The 15,475-nt window shown below is 38.8% G+C and overlaps 1 protein-coding gene across 1 annotated transcript in view; it reads left to right on the top strand.

Annotated features, from left to right (window-relative positions):
- The window catches only part of TOGARAM1 (TOG array regulator of axonemal microtubules 1), an 87,529-nt gene that overhangs the window by 36,656 nt on the left and 35,398 nt on the right, over nt 1-15,475 (top strand). The window contains exons 6-15 of the mRNA XM_054026183.1: nt 1,331-1,560; nt 3,146-3,249; nt 3,667-3,834; nt 6,446-6,544; nt 7,043-7,218; nt 9,003-9,174; nt 9,492-9,626; nt 12,198-12,351; nt 13,749-13,854; nt 14,222-14,457. Coding sequence (XP_053882158.1) covers nt 1,331-1,560; nt 3,146-3,249; nt 3,667-3,834; nt 6,446-6,544; nt 7,043-7,218; nt 9,003-9,174; nt 9,492-9,626; nt 12,198-12,351; nt 13,749-13,854; nt 14,222-14,457 — 1,580 coding nt within the window. The remainder of the gene's footprint in view (nt 1-1,330; nt 1,561-3,145; nt 3,250-3,666; nt 3,835-6,445; nt 6,545-7,042; nt 7,219-9,002; nt 9,175-9,491; nt 9,627-12,197; nt 12,352-13,748; nt 13,855-14,221; nt 14,458-15,475) is intronic.

Here is a 15,475-nt window from a genome sequence, read left to right as displayed (position 1 = left end):
AAAATCACAAACTCATGTATAAAAGGAAAGAAAAGCAGTACATTAAATTAGAGATGAAAGCAATCCATAAATATACCTACCACACTAGGAGTCACTGAAGCTGGGGTGGTAATGGGCAGCTGTCCAAGATCTAAAAAAAAAAAACACAGAAAAAGGGTCACTAGTGAACAGGCACAGATGCATGCCAACGTACCCCATACTCAAATTAATCCTAGCTCTCTACTTACCTTCCTGTGGTTCTCAAAAATCCATGGTTTGGTCCCCATCCTTAACCTATAAAGATGGTGTTTTGGGGCTAAGGGAGGAGGGGGTTCTGGGTTTGCTGGGAAGGTGCTTTTGAGCCTTCGGGTGGGTTGGAGAGTAAGGGGTTTCTGAGCAGTGAGGTTTGATTGGAGGAAACTCAAGAGAACATGGGGAACTCTGAACCAGAAATGAGTCGGGAGGGTTGAATGTGGGAGAATGGGGTGAGCTGGCAAATGAAGGTGTGAGTATGAATGGATTGGTGTGTGAGAGTGTGGGGGCTCTGAGTGGGTGGAAGTCACTAGTGAGAGATTGGAATGTGAGAGAAGAGACAGTGAATGGGACAAAACTGTAAGGGGATCCCAGGTAGAAATACTGTTTTCACCCACCCCACCTTTTACTGTAGTTTGTCCCAATCTCCCTCCAACTCCTTCCCCCAAAACCCTCATAATACAACCTACCAGTGCCCTTGTTTCCTACTCTGAGTATCTCCTGCAAGGAGAGAGGAGAAGATGCAGTGGAATGGTGCTGTAGTAGCTGTAGTTTCACTATGTACTTTGGGTAACAGCCTTCACTGGTAGACTGGGGTGAGATTCACCTTTGCAGTTCTCCCAGCACTGGCTAGCTCAGGGAGCAAAAATCAGAGCTCCCTTCCACAGACTGCCATTGAGCCAGCTAATTCTTCTGTTTAACAAGAGCCTATGTAAGAAAATTATTATTTTTTTTAAAAAAAGGATTGATAGTGTGTTTGTGTGAGAAACCTTTCATTTTAAGCTTTGCAAAACATAACTAGATATGATGTGCATACAGCATTTGGATTTGCATTGGTTGTCCTATTAAATTGTGCATGTCTGTTTCACTTTATAAGAATAATAATGATCTCTGAAATTAAACTAATAAATAACTTACTGATACATTGACTCCATATAGATTACCTTGCCCAAAGGGGGCATAGACACAGCACTGTCATCATACAATATATAAGAATTAAGTTTTTAGAAGCAAGCTGGTATTTGACAACTTGTTCCTGTGTTTAAATGAATTATACATGCAGCGGGTAAACTCTGACATGGTTTTCAATTCCGTGTAGATGCAGAGTTCACTTAGGTCTCTCCGTAATAGTGCGGCTAAGAAGAGGGCAAAACTGAGTGGCAGCACTTCAGATCTCGAGAGCCCCGATTCTGCGCTTAAACTTGATCTGACTATGGACTTCCCTTCCCGCACTTCCTCTCCAAACGTGAGCTCTTACAGTGAAAGTGGAGTTTACAGTCAGGACTCTCTGACTTCGCCAGTGTCCACAACCCCTCAGGGAAAGATAACGTGAGTGTAATTTATATGTTAAACCCACAGTGAGAATTCTGAGATAATCGCTGTTGGAGTTAGTTAAATATTGAATGGTGGGAAACCTGCATTTTTTTAATATGACATTGGTTTGCTTAGTGCCTAGATTTTATCTGAGAGTTATTCCCCACTTAAAATACATTGTACTGTGCTGCTGTGGTTTAATATTATTCTAATTCATTCCTGCTTTTTCTTTGACCCAGTGCCAAGCTCTAGCTATAGTAACACGAAGTAGCTGGTAAAGCCCGGCAGTGGCTAGTAAATATTTTATAATGAAGCTGAACCACAGGCAAACCAAATGAGTAAAACAGAGAATGAATCAGGAGGAGAAGGAAGAGGTTTCTTATTGCAACCTGGAAAGTTAATCAGGAATGCATTTTCTTAAACAGATTTTTTGGGTGCAGATGAAACAAATAATCTTTTTTTCATTGTGGCTAAAGCTGAATTATCAACTAATGCAGCATTTTCATAGTAGCAATAATGGCTGAGAATTGTTTTCTATGTAATGCCTTCATTCTCTCAGCTCCTTTGCAAAGAGATAGTGTATGGATGGAATTGGTTTTTATGGTGCACTAAGGTTGAGCGGTTAGCCGCAGTATGTACTTATTTTTAGTTTTGTAAATTCAAGTGGGAAATATTTTGCCGAGTGTTGCAAGTACAGCCTCTCCTTACCTTCTTCCTAGGCACATGGCCAAGCTGCATGCAGTTCAGGCCTGAAGAACGTAATGTAAAAATCCAACGGAAAAAACCTCTGGCATGCCATGTTGTTGCAGCATTGGCTCTGACCAGGAGCGATGGGAACAGTATTCTGTAATACAGGACATTTCCATTAGTCCCCGACGTTGCAGCCTTAATGTATGATAGTGCTCAGAGCTAATGCAAGTCTGTCTAGTCCACCAGGGAGGATCTGACCTATATAAGGAAGTTTGAATTTGTGCAAGAGTGACAGAATGCCATCCCAGGAGTCATTAAATACCTTGAAGTTTCTTTATATATTTAAGAGCGTTTAGTTCAGATGCTGATGTAGGCCTTGCTGGAGCCCTAGGCATAAGTGACAAGCTGAACCAAAGTAGGCCTGGCCATGGCGGAATAGTAATACACTAGGTGTTTGCTAACCAAGTAAGCACATTCATGACCAGAGAGGATGGTACAAGAACACTCAGAGTTCTCAAGTAACTACATAAACAAATGCCCAGAAGAGATGGTACTAGGGCTCCAGCTAGGCCTACAGCAGGCTTTCCAGCATTGGAGGTTGAAATTTTGTGTTCACCGAACAAATACCAGCATGGGCAGGAGAAATGGAAACTTCTCCCATATACCTGCCTCGTGTAACTTTTTGCTCTTAGAAGGAGGTGGAGGGGGAGGGTTTGGAGGGGGTGATGAACCTGATCATTACCAAATGTATTCTTTCTCTACTCTGTAGTAAACATGACCATTTCTGGTGATGTGCTGGAAATGTTTTGTACCCAACATGTACTGTTTTCACTTTAGGTGAAAAATGTTCTTAGGCAGGGCTCCTAGTGCCATTCAGAAATATATTTATAGAAATGATTTTGTATTGCAGCAGCTCAGACATCTTTCCTCTACTTGGATGCAAATCACGTCCAGCAAGACTATCTTCAGGAAGGAATAGAAGTACTAACATAGTAGAACAGAGCTCCAGTGCAGGTAATTTGTTGTGCATAAAAAGAAAGAGATAACTAATTCAGTCAAAGTGAAACCATTTTAGTGAAGGATCTGTCCATTATTTTCATAACAAGCCCCACTTAAGTAGTATCTAATTTTGTCTGGTCTTAGTTGACCTATAAAATCTTAGCCCAGAAGTGTGTTTTTTGTTTTTTTTTTACTCTATTAGACTTTAATTGACCATTTTGAAATCCTACTGTGCGCTTGTGTATGAGAGGAGACTTCTGGGATTGTTTCTTTTCCTTTTCCTGTAACACAGCTAGGGCATGTTAAAACTGGCCTCAACCCTGCAGAGCTATCAAAAAATGTGATGATTTGAGGGGTTTTTTATTTATGAAATGGTGACACACCATTTCAGTGATACATACTGAACACTTCGCTGTGCATTCTGTTGTGCAGGGATAACATTTCATGATAAAGCAACCTCTAATGTGAGCATAATTGGCCAACGTCTGAACTATGGAAATGGATCTGGTGATTATGAAGATGACAAGCAGAGAGAAGTATCACCTTGTGTTTTTAAAGGTCAGAACAAAGAGCATCAAAGGCATTGTAAACCTACAAAAGGTTAGTGAGCTTCCTATGTTCCTGTGACGTCCTGTTTATGGCAAAAAAATCCCAAACATTTGTTAGCTTTTTATAAATCAAATATTTCATGGAATTCAACTTGGTCCTATAATTACAATCTCTATCTTAATAAGATATATTTATGAAATTAACAAGCAGTTAATGAACTAGTGTTAGATAACTGTTAAAGTCTCCGGGATAGGAAAAGATTTTAAATGAATTATCAGAATCTCACTTTTCTCAGCCAAAATATGGATATAGCTATATATATTTCATTTTTTAAATTAAGCCATCGTTATTGGTAAAGTTCAGGCAGATAAATCATAAGCTTTTGTGTTTAAGTTCTAATGAAGTCTTGAAAAGTTGCGTTGATCTAGCACTAGGCACATATTAGTAATATACAAAAGCTACTGCTCCCTGCATCGTAATCAGCTTACCTATGGTTAAAGGATTTTGGCTTTTATGTGTTTCTCTGACTCTGGCCATTATTAGCATATAGCCATGATAGTGTGTCTTTTTGACCAAGAAAGCTAAAAATGAAAGCCAAATTAAGGGATACAGTCTTCATCTTTTACATCACTTAGGTGTGTGTGTGTGTATGTGTATATATATATATATATATATATATATATAGGGACCCTGAAGGGTCATCGAGTCCAGCCCCCTGCCTTCACTAGCAGGACCAAGTACTGATTTTGCCCCCGATCCCTTAGTGGCCCCCTCAAGGATTGAACTCTCAATCCTGGGTTTAGCAAGCCAATGCTCAAACCACTGAGCTATCCCTCCCCCCAATCTGGGTGATTGGTAGTGGCTAAAGTAAATATCCTGTGGCAGTATTTTAGTTTCTGATGTGAAATGTATTGGTCGTATGTCAAAGCCTGATAGACATGTGTGATGTATAAAGAAAGTCTCCAAGAGAATCTGTCCCCAAAGAGTATGGTTATCCGCTCTTTTTTTTTTTTTTTTTCTTTTTAGCATTAAAAATTTGGGGACTTATCTACCCTGCAAACTGTCCAGTCAGCATAGATACAGTGACATGATGCCATTGCAAGAGACTGAAAGCTGAGCTGTTGGAGTGAAGGGGGGGGAAGGGATTTTAGTCAGAGTGTTTAACACTTTTATTTGTTAACACCAGTTTAATTCCTGTTGCCTATGAAACACCATGACTGTAAGCCATCTGGGACAGACACTGGCTTCTTTGTACAACATGTAGGACAATCCTTGGTTAGGTTCTTAGCCGCTACTGTAATATAAGTAATATTTGGCTAAAGATACAATTCCCATGCCTGTTCGGTTAAGGTATAAAACCTCACACTAAACAGCTTGTTAGAACCTCAAGAAGTTATTCAGTTAAAGCAGACACGACCAGGCTTGATGTACCTCAGATTTCTAAGGTATAAAATAAATAGCAACTAATAACCTTTTTTTTGGGGGGAGAGATAGGGGATGCGGGGAGCAGAGGGAGACATTAATCTCTCCCCCAAAACAAACCAGTTCCAGGCTTTCTATTATGTTATGTAAAATAAAAAGGGGGCTGGAGGGGAGGGAGTAGAAGCAAAAATCCAGAATCAAAAACCAATCATTTGCTGGTCAGTTTCAACAGCATCAGCCCCATCTCCCTAAAGTTAACTTTCCATAGGGAAGGAGTTAGATGGAAGTTGAGTCAGGAAACAGAACAGCTCTCATGGCACAGAGTCTTAAAGGGCTTACGAATTCTTTTGACTCTTCAGTTTGTATAGCCCTGGCTTGGTCTCAATCCTCTGTGCTCAAAAGTCTTTGTTATAGACTGTCAGATGTAATCGTAACAATAAAATAAAGTCAGGCTTGCAGCACATCAGCATCTATTTGCCATAACATTTTTTTACTGTATTTGTGATTTTTTTTCCAGTGACTATCCTCAAGCTGAAAATGTTAACTCCATGGGAGTTATTTAATGCTAAAGAATGTAATGCCAGTCTGCCATTGTTACTGATTGACATTGCCATATATGCAAACAGTGCAACCAGAATTAAAATATAAAATGTATGTTAACTGAAAAATTGAAGAACTGCTAAATTGTGCAGTAATCAACATGAAGTGCTCTTTGGAACAGAAAACCAGTGGTTTTCAATTGATGCTAAATTGGCACAATTGTGCTGAATTATTGGAAAAATAGGTGCGTGGAAAATAATTCTGTTAAGCCAGTTGGTATTTAGTATATTTGAAAGTAATGATATTTAGTATATGTGATATAGTACTTCTGAGAATTTCAGCATTAATTAAGCCTGGCAGTAAATTAGAAATACAGTCCTGCATAAAAGTGATTAATCAGTTCAAACTAAGTTTGGTAAGATGATACACCTCTACCTCGGTATAACGCTGTCCTTGGGAGCCAAAAAATCTTACCGCATTATAGGTGAAACCGCGTTATATCCAACTTGCTTTGATCCACCGGAGTGCGCCTACTCCTCCCCCCCCCCCCCCCCGCCCAAGCACTGCTTTACCATGTTATATCCGAATTCGTGTTATATCGGGTCACGTTATATCGAGGTAGAGGTGTACTTTGGAAGAATGCAATATATAGTACTGGGTAAACTACATGATTTAGCTCTTCTTTGTGTGTAATTTTTAGGATTTACAGGGTCAACATCTAGTTTACAGCAAATTAACAACCTAGACTTCATTTCACCGAGTGCCCTGTCTGAAGATTCTGTAGTAATTGTTGGAAAAGGTATTTTAAAATAACATTTTATTTTCTATATGTGCAATACAATTTTAGTATAGAAACAAAGCCTGTATTTTTGGACAGTCAGGAGAAGAGGAGTTTGAAATGAGCTCATTCAAATGTTTATTATTTAAAGATTAAACAATCCCCAATTTTAAAAATAAATTAAAAGTATTAAAGTTGAAAAAAGGATTGGAATTACTATATATTTTTACATTCTTAATGAGAAATGTAATATACACTGTACTACAATATTAGCATTAAATAACACAGAACAGTGAGAAAATATGAGGACCAAATTTTGCACGTATACCCACCCATAAAGTCCCATTGCAGTCAGTGGAAATGCATAATGTAACTTTGGGTAGAATTTGGCACTAACGTTAGAGCAACCCAAGTTTTATTTTCTGGAATTATTTTTGCTTTGCTTTAGTTTGTTACTGAGTGACTTCTGCTGTGTGAAAATGACCTCCTGGTGAGGTTACAATATGATAACCATTTCAGGTGTTTTTGGAAGCCCCCCATCTGCGTCATTAACATACAGCCAGTCCATGATATCGTGTGTGGAAAACGGAGACGTCCTTTCTCTCAAACAAGGCATTGAGCCTCTCTCAGGGATCTATGGGAGAGCTGTCCAGCAGAACAGTGCACCTTTCCTTGATACTGAACATGAGAAAGATGTAAGAGTGTAAAACAGATTTGATTGTTTTTCAAGTGTCACTAGTGAATATAGTTTTATGTTCTCCAGATTCTGGTAAATAAATGTTTGATTAAAGTACAGTCATCGATATCTCAGGTGGCTGGTAATGGGATACAGAACTTTTTATTTCTTGGTCTCTGGTCTAATTCCAGCACAGGCTGGAGACTAAAACTCAGTGAATAATGAGGAATCATTTGTCAATATCTTGATGACCTCTGAACAAAATGTTGCTTTGTCTGTTTGCACACTTTTAGTAAACATTTATGTGAATAGTTTTGTTTGTACAAATGTTCACACAAAGTTGTCTTTAGACCTGAAATAGAGATTTATTTTATTTCATCAGTCTTTTTATGACAATTCAAACAGATTAAAGGGATACATTTGGTGAAGGAATTCAATTGGTTGTTGCAAATGTTCAATTCAATGCAGTTGTTTGTTCAGCTGTCGCAGGTACTGAAATGTATCAACATCACAAAATAGCCATTAAAATTGTTACTAATTAGCAATTTTTGTTAACACTCTGAGCAAAGAGACGAAGGCTTGAATGGACATGGAGAATGAACTTCCCACTGGCCCCTAAGGTAGTCTCTTCCTTTCATGATTGGAATATTTTGGCAAGGCAGTGTGAGGAACCAGCTGCTGTTACTGACCATCTTCTGTTGTGTGGACAAAAAGAGGACTATAGTTTGCAGACATTTAATCCAGCACCATTCATTAGCCATACATTCCCTGTAAATAATCTTGTCTCAGTGTCTGCCCTGTGGAGAGATTTCATGAAGAGCTGTGCTGCTACTTACATCTTGTTCAACTTTCTTATGACTTTGAACATTGATATTTATTTGTATAAAATAACACAAGGTCAAGGTACATCTTCAAAATGAAAATCACATTTCTTCCTGAAAATGCATGGCAAGTAACCTCTAAGGTTGCTAAAATTTAAAGAAATTAATGACCGTTTATCTGTTTTCTCACTTTGTTTAATCCGTGCACTTGACTGCAATTTTAATAGTCAGTTTCATTATTTCCTTATAAGTAAGGGAGAAAATTACTAACTGAAAATACTCCTAGACTTTGAGGCCAGAAGGGACCATCATGATCATCTAGTCTGACCCCCCGCACATCGCAGAACCTCACTTGCCCACTTCTTCAATAGGCCCATATCATCTGGCTGAGTTACTGAAGTCCTTAGATCTTGATTTAAAGACTTCAAGTTACAGAGAATCCACCATTTACTCTTAAGCATAAACAGGGGATCACAAGAACCCTTTAAGTAATTTTTAAAATAATCAGGTCTCACAGTTTGAAGACTGCTCTATCAAAAAATTAAAAAAAAAAAAAAAGTCAAATAATGGAAGTTGGGCTGGACTCCATACCCTTTACTCAAATTAGTGAGTAGTTATTCACACAATTAGTACCATTAAATCGAGGGGTTCACAGTCCTGCTCCCCCAATAACTTAATTATTCATAGATTACCACGAGTGATTATTTCTGTGCTGCAAAGAGTCTCATGCTCATTTTACACAATATAAGTAGTCCCATTGACTCCAGTGGGACTGCTCACAGTGCATAGAGGTAAGCACATGCAGAAGTCTTTGCAGGATTGGGTCCTAAATTAGCGTAAATAATTCCCAAACGCACTGTGGAGTAGTAGCAGAAGTTGTGAGCATCTTTGTTTAGCAAAGATGATTTCTAGGTTTAAGTTATTGACTGAACTATTTCAGTTCAATTACATTTTACAGTGGGAATTTTCCTGTTTTGTGCAGATGAAAGTTGCCATGTCAAAATCTGCCCGGGATAAGATGAGGCAGAAGAAGAAAGAAGAAAAAGAAGAGAGTCATAAAGAACATCAGGAAGTCGATGTTGAAAAAAAGGAACGAAATCCCTGGGAACGACTTAAACATAGTGAACCAGAGAAAATGGCAACAGAAAGTAATGGTTAGTATTTTGTCAATTTAATGGCATACTATTAAATGGTGTTGACTAAGAAGTATGTTCTAAATCTGGTATAATAACACTAATTATTTAAGGTTATGACTGCCCAAAATGATATCTAGTATTACTGAAATGTTATGCTACAATGTAATCTTCATGAGTTTATTTGTTGTTGGATATAAAATACTAACAATAATAAGGAAGGAATTTATGACAGATAAGCTGACTGTTTCTGAGATCTTTATAGAGTACAGCATAGTACTAAGACATAGCGACCTCTTCCCTTTTTCTGATTTTCCTGTTCTTTCTCTGTTTTGTAGGTTTAAGTTTTTATGGAGATGTGTTGTTAACATCCAAGAATGAGTCTTTATCTTTAGAAGATGTTGCCTTCAGTACTTCACTAAAAAGAACATCCAGTTTAAAGAAGACACAGTCTTCAGTCTTGCTAGATTCAGGTAAGCTGTTACAGTTAATTAAATGTAAAACATTGTATTAAAATGTTTGGATGCTGGCAGATGAGACAAACCCATAGTATAATCAGGCTTAATACGCTTTATTTTAAAACTGCAGTTTCATTATTTTTTTTTCTATTACAGGAATGTGTGCAGAGCTGTGTATGCCCTTACATTTTAGCTCAGTGCTAGCTACCACTTCTTATTACTAATAAGAAATCGTTACAGAGAATAAACTTACATTTTGCAGGTATAGAACAACACTTCTAATACATTTTTCACATCTCCATCTTCTTTTGTGGAAGAGGCAGATACATATCCCAAAACTGCAAGTAGTTACAAAGACAAATTTTATTGATAGATTGAAACCCACATTAAAATACTGTATCCCCCAATGAGCATAAAATCCTGACCCAGTGTTATCTGTGTGTGTTAACCAGATGGGGGGAAAAAGACAAACACATTGGGTGAAATTTTGGCCCTATTGAAGTCAATGGCAAAATTCCCACTGACCTTAAATAGAGCTAGGATTTCACCAAAAGTTTATCATATGGTAATTGCTGTTTTAGCAAAACAGCACTAAGGCTTAGATGCTAAAGTTGCATCCCTGACACCCACTAAGACACTCAGGTCCTGATCCTACAAAGACTTACACATTTGCTTCTACTTAAGTACATGAGTGATCCCATTGAAATCAGTAAAAATTAAGCTTTTAAGCACATGCGACGGAAGTCTTAGATGCTCTACTTATGAGTGTAGAATAGATATACCTAAAAACATAACCACCATTTTTACTCCTTAGTCCCTGACTCTCTTTACTCAGGATACCTGAGAAGCAGCACAGCGGTTGTAAGAATCATTATTGGGTGGAGGGTTCTAGGATTTTATTTTATTTTTTGTGATGAGAGTTCCATGGCAATGCTCAGTCTCGGTAGCTTCTTCCAGAATAGCACACAGCCATTTCCCCATAAAGTGTATTGTGTTTGTTCCTGAGCAGGGCATGCCTACCATCCTGATGTTTTTAGCTCTTAATATATTATCTCCTTCCTAACACTCCCTGATGAAGACAGAGCAACAGTGCAGCTGCAGCTCAGTTCTGCTGCTGGCAGCTCCCGAAGTTCCTGCAAAGCTCTGTCCCAATCCAGCCCAGGTGGGGGTTACAAGAAGCTGGGAGATTCTATAGTGTTTGCCAACTGTCAGTGGTCCCCAGGGACGCTCCAGTAAGTGTGGATACTCAGAGTGCGGTGTACAGGGGACTGCAGGGGAGGGGACATAGGAACCAACTATCCCGACTACATTGACTACAGGCAGTTTGTTCCGTGTGCACTGTAAAGTGAGCAGAGTGGTGCTAAGGCTCTAGTTCAGGGAGTGTGCAGGGCCACTCGTTTTTGATTACCTTACCAAAGGAACAAGAGTTGAAGATGATTAGATGTCTGACCTGCAAGGAAAATACAATTTTAGGCCAGTTATTTTTGGGTCACTGAGGTGGTCTCTGCTCCCTTGAAATATTTTTCATCTAGAGTTTGGCAAATACAGCCATTTAAAACCCTAGGAGCATTTCACTTTTCCCCCCCTTCCTTAGTGACTCAAAAATTATTTAATGGAGTAAAAACAAAGTTAAAACCCCCCCAGATACTATATGTCAGTTTAAGAGAAGATTAACTCTGATGCAGTTAAAATGTCTGACAGAAAGCCCTTCAAACTGGAGGCTTAGAGCTGCTATTCTGGTAGTTCTTGAGCCATTATCACTAGGCTAGAACAGTAGCAATACAAACTAAAAAACAAATGCATTTTGGATTATGAAATGATTAGAAAGTCGTCTCTCTAGTTTGCTAGTAAAACTTGTTGAAAATCTACAGCTGTCTTTGCAATTATATTATAGGTAGCGTGATACTGATCAACTGAATTTGAGCAGTAGCTCGTTAAAATTTAAAATGAATGATTCACTAGCAGTAAAATTCAAAGGAATCATTCAGTGGTGTTAACTAGTCCTGCTGGGAACATTTAATTGCGGAATTCGTGTATTTTTATGACTGCATAGCTTGGAACATTAGAGATTTCTGGGGAGCTATTCAGTCCTTAGGCCAAGATTTTGTTGCCTCTCCAAACTATAGAACCAAATACCTGTTTATATCAGAAAAGTCTGTAACTGAGAAACAGCACATCATTTCGTCTGAATTCTGGAAAAATTCTGAGTTATGGGGATATAAAGAATTTTCAAATTAGACTTCTAAATAAATTCAAATGCAGGCAGTAGCCTTCTTAGGTTTGCCCACAATATTTTTGAATGCATCTGTTTGTCCATGTAAAACACTGCATTTGTGTGTGCAATTCAAGTTAGTGTTCAAAGTGAGTGCCTGTGTGCACAAATTTTCATTTACATGCACCAAATGGTGCGCTTGCAAATATTGTGGGTGTAACTGTGGTGACCTTTTTGAAAACTCAGCCCTTTAGCAATCTGTCCAGATACCAGCTTTAATGTAGCTAACTACGTTCATGTCTTACTACTAGTCACTTTCTTCATATTATGAAGATTGTCACTGATTATTGCTTAAACACTTAATGACTTTACAGATGAAACATCTCCTGGACCGCGAGGGCAGAATAAGGATCGGATCCCATCAGTCACGCATAGTCCAGAGATAATGGATCCATCAGAGTTGCGACCCTTTTCAAAACCTGAAACAGCGCTGACAGAAGCATTACGACTTTTAGCGGATGATGACTGGTGTGTATACATATATACCCACACATATATGGAGTCTGATTATAATTTGCAGCATTTATGTTAATACCTATTTTTAAAAAATGAAATGTACATAGCTTTTTGGTTAAAAAAGTTAAGTCTGTTTAGTAAAATATAAGAAAAGAGGGCAAATCCTCATGGTTGCAAAGAAAATATTGAAAAAGTGAATTAGGCATAGCCATCAGAGTGATGCCTGCCTGAGTTTGCATACAGCCTGAGACAACAGCTCTGAGAGGTGGGACAAGCATCTCAGTGGGTTGTTAATTCCAAGACCCAGTGTGCTGCGGCGCTCCCAACCAACATCACTGTGTTGTTCCAGATGTGAGGATGGGCCCCTACTGACACTCCAGAGATGAGCAGTGGCATTGGCCTATTGGCTCCCTTCCTGCCTCTCTTTGGAGGAAGAGGGGGGGCGATGTACCTACAGCCCCGTCCTGTTTTAATCCAGCCCTGCTTCTGTCTGTACCAAGGAATATTTTTGCCAGAGGTTCTAGTTTAAATGATTGCTGTTTTGGGAAACAATTTGTATTCACTATTTGTTTCCTTAATAATCCCGATGGTTGTGCTACTTGGACACAGAATCAAAGGCAGGGCTGGAAGGGACCTCAGAGGTCATCTAGTCCAATGTTTCTCAATCTTTTTGATAGTAGGGACCAGCTTTCTGCCTTCCTAAACTGTGTCAGGGAAATCTGAGGGACTGGTACCGGTCCAAGGACTAGTTGTTGAGAAACAGTGCTGTAGTTCATCCCCCTGTGCTGTGGCAGGACCAAGTAAACCTAAACCATCCCTGTCTGACCTACTCTTAAAAACCTCCAATGATGGGGACTCCTCAACCTTCCTAGGAAGCCTGTTCCAGGGTTTAACTATCTTTATAGTTAGAAAGTTTCCTAATATCTAATGTAAATCTCTCTTGCTGCAGATTAAGCCCATTACTGCTTCTCCTACCTTCAGTGGACACGGAGAACAATTGATCACCATCCTCTTCATAACAACCCTTAACATATTGGAAGACTTTTATCAAGTCATCTCCCCCCATCCCCCCCTCATCTTTTCTCATGACTAAACATGCCCAGGTTTTTTAACCTTTTTTCATAGGTCAGGTTTTCTAAAGCTTTTATAATTTTTGTTGCTCTTCTCTGGGCTCTCGCCAGTCTGTCCACGAAGTGTGGCCCCCAGAATTGGACACATTGCTCCAGCAGAGGCCTCACCATGCTGAGCAGAGCAGGACATACAACAGTTCATAGGATATTAGCCTTTTCTGCAACTGCAGTGCATTGTTGACTCACATTCAATTTATGAGCCACTGTCACCCCAGACATTCTAGTTATCTGCTGTCTTTGTGAGATACTGCTTTTAATCTAAATATTTATTTTATATAGGGAGAAGAAGATCGAAGGACTAAACTTTGTTCGATGTTTGTCTGCCTATCATGTTGATGTGTTGACTGGAAAGCTGCATGAAACAAGTCTGGCTGTAGTTCAAGAGGTTAAATTTTCATCTAAAAATCTTATGCCAAAAATATTGTTTTGATAGGAGTGAGTAAACATTTGAGTGGCAAGGTGTTATGTTCAGTTGCTGCTGTTTTCTGTATGTTGGCCATCTTTGAAAGGATGGGTGCACAGTTTTGTAAAGCAGCCTGTATTTGGGATATTCAGTATTTTAAAATTTGCTTGAAAGCTGTGAAAATTAAGATCTAACCCGATAGCATTTTGATATGTTATGCATATTAACTCTCACCCATCAGGAATCAAGATGAGAATTTCTCTTTTTCTAAATGACTAAAAATTTACAAAGAGGAAAATAAAATTAAGCTTTACTACTTACACATTGTTTGGGTTTTTCCTGTTTGCAGGTGAAGAATTTACGCTCAGGCGTTTCCCGAGCTGCTGTAGTCTGTTTAGGGGATTTGTTCACCTACCTGAAAAAGAGCATGGATCAAGAACTAGACAGTACTATAAAAGTCCTGTTGCACAAAGCCGGGGAATCCAACACCTTTATAAGGGAAGACGTAGACAAAGCATTGAAGGCTATGGTTAATAATGTGACTCCAGCACGTGCACTTTGTTCTCTTATAAATGGAGGTCAAAGGTAACTCCTAAAGAGCTTGTAATGAAATAACTATTCAAAAATTGGGTGCATCACATAAGGCACTTCGTTTTTCTTATCAAAGCAGAACATTCAAAATGAAATACTCCAGGCTTCCAAAACTCTGATTATCCAGAGCAATGTTTTTTGACAGTCAAATAAAATGTAAGATTTTTTTCCATTATCATGGTAAAAGGTATCAGATTAGTAAAATTTGTGCCTGGTTGGTACATTTTATGATAGTTTTGTAAGACTGCAGTAATTTGTAGTAGTGTTCATTGCCATATTCTTGAGAAGCCTGATAACATTCATTGTCTTCTGGCAGAGCTTATTTAATCCATCCTCCTCTGCCACCTATTTTGTTGTCATAAACCTTTCTCTTCAGCAGTTTTGGGAAAGTGGTTTTCTTTCACTTCTAGCTACCTCTGAACACATCCTTCTTGATCGATTTCACAGTACTGAGACTACACTTCGAGTGGCTAACAAGCTGTTCTTTGTCTCTGTACATGAATTTCGACTTCCTGCTTGGTTTTGGCATGAGTTTTCATTCTATCAATCATTCTTTGAGTACCTTAAACGAGACAACTTCTCTCCATCTCTTTTTTCATGATTTGAATCCTATTCTCTCCCCTTTATTTTTGGTAGAAAGTTTACTCATTCCCTTTTTTATTAAGCATATTGTCTTTCGACCTTTTATATCCTCTATCCATCTTCCATCTATAGGACCCCTAGTAGTTAGCTTCAGTCTTAGACATCCCTTCTAGTGATGTATACCTTTTTTGTCTCATTCTGTGATCTCTCTGCCTGCTTCTGGATATATATGAATTTTCAGTGCTAAGTCCTCCCTCTCCAGTGTCTCTGACGGTCACACTCCTTAACTCAAACTTTAACTTTGTTCCCAGAGTTAAAAATCTTGGCTTTATTTTTGATTCTAGCCCTTTCCCCCCTACTTTTCTTGCTGGCAAGTTGGTCTGTCACAATTTCCAGAATGCTGCCAGAATCTGATTCTTTTTCTGCTGGA

Source organism: Malaclemys terrapin, chromosome 4 (genome assembly GCF_027887155.1).
Source record: "Malaclemys terrapin pileata isolate rMalTer1 chromosome 4, rMalTer1.hap1, whole genome shotgun sequence".
In the NCBI taxonomy this organism is placed as follows: Eukaryota; Metazoa; Chordata; order Testudines; family Emydidae; genus Malaclemys; species Malaclemys terrapin.
The sequence above is the reverse complement of the archived record's forward strand: the minus strand, read 5'-3'. Positions and strand labels throughout refer to the sequence as shown.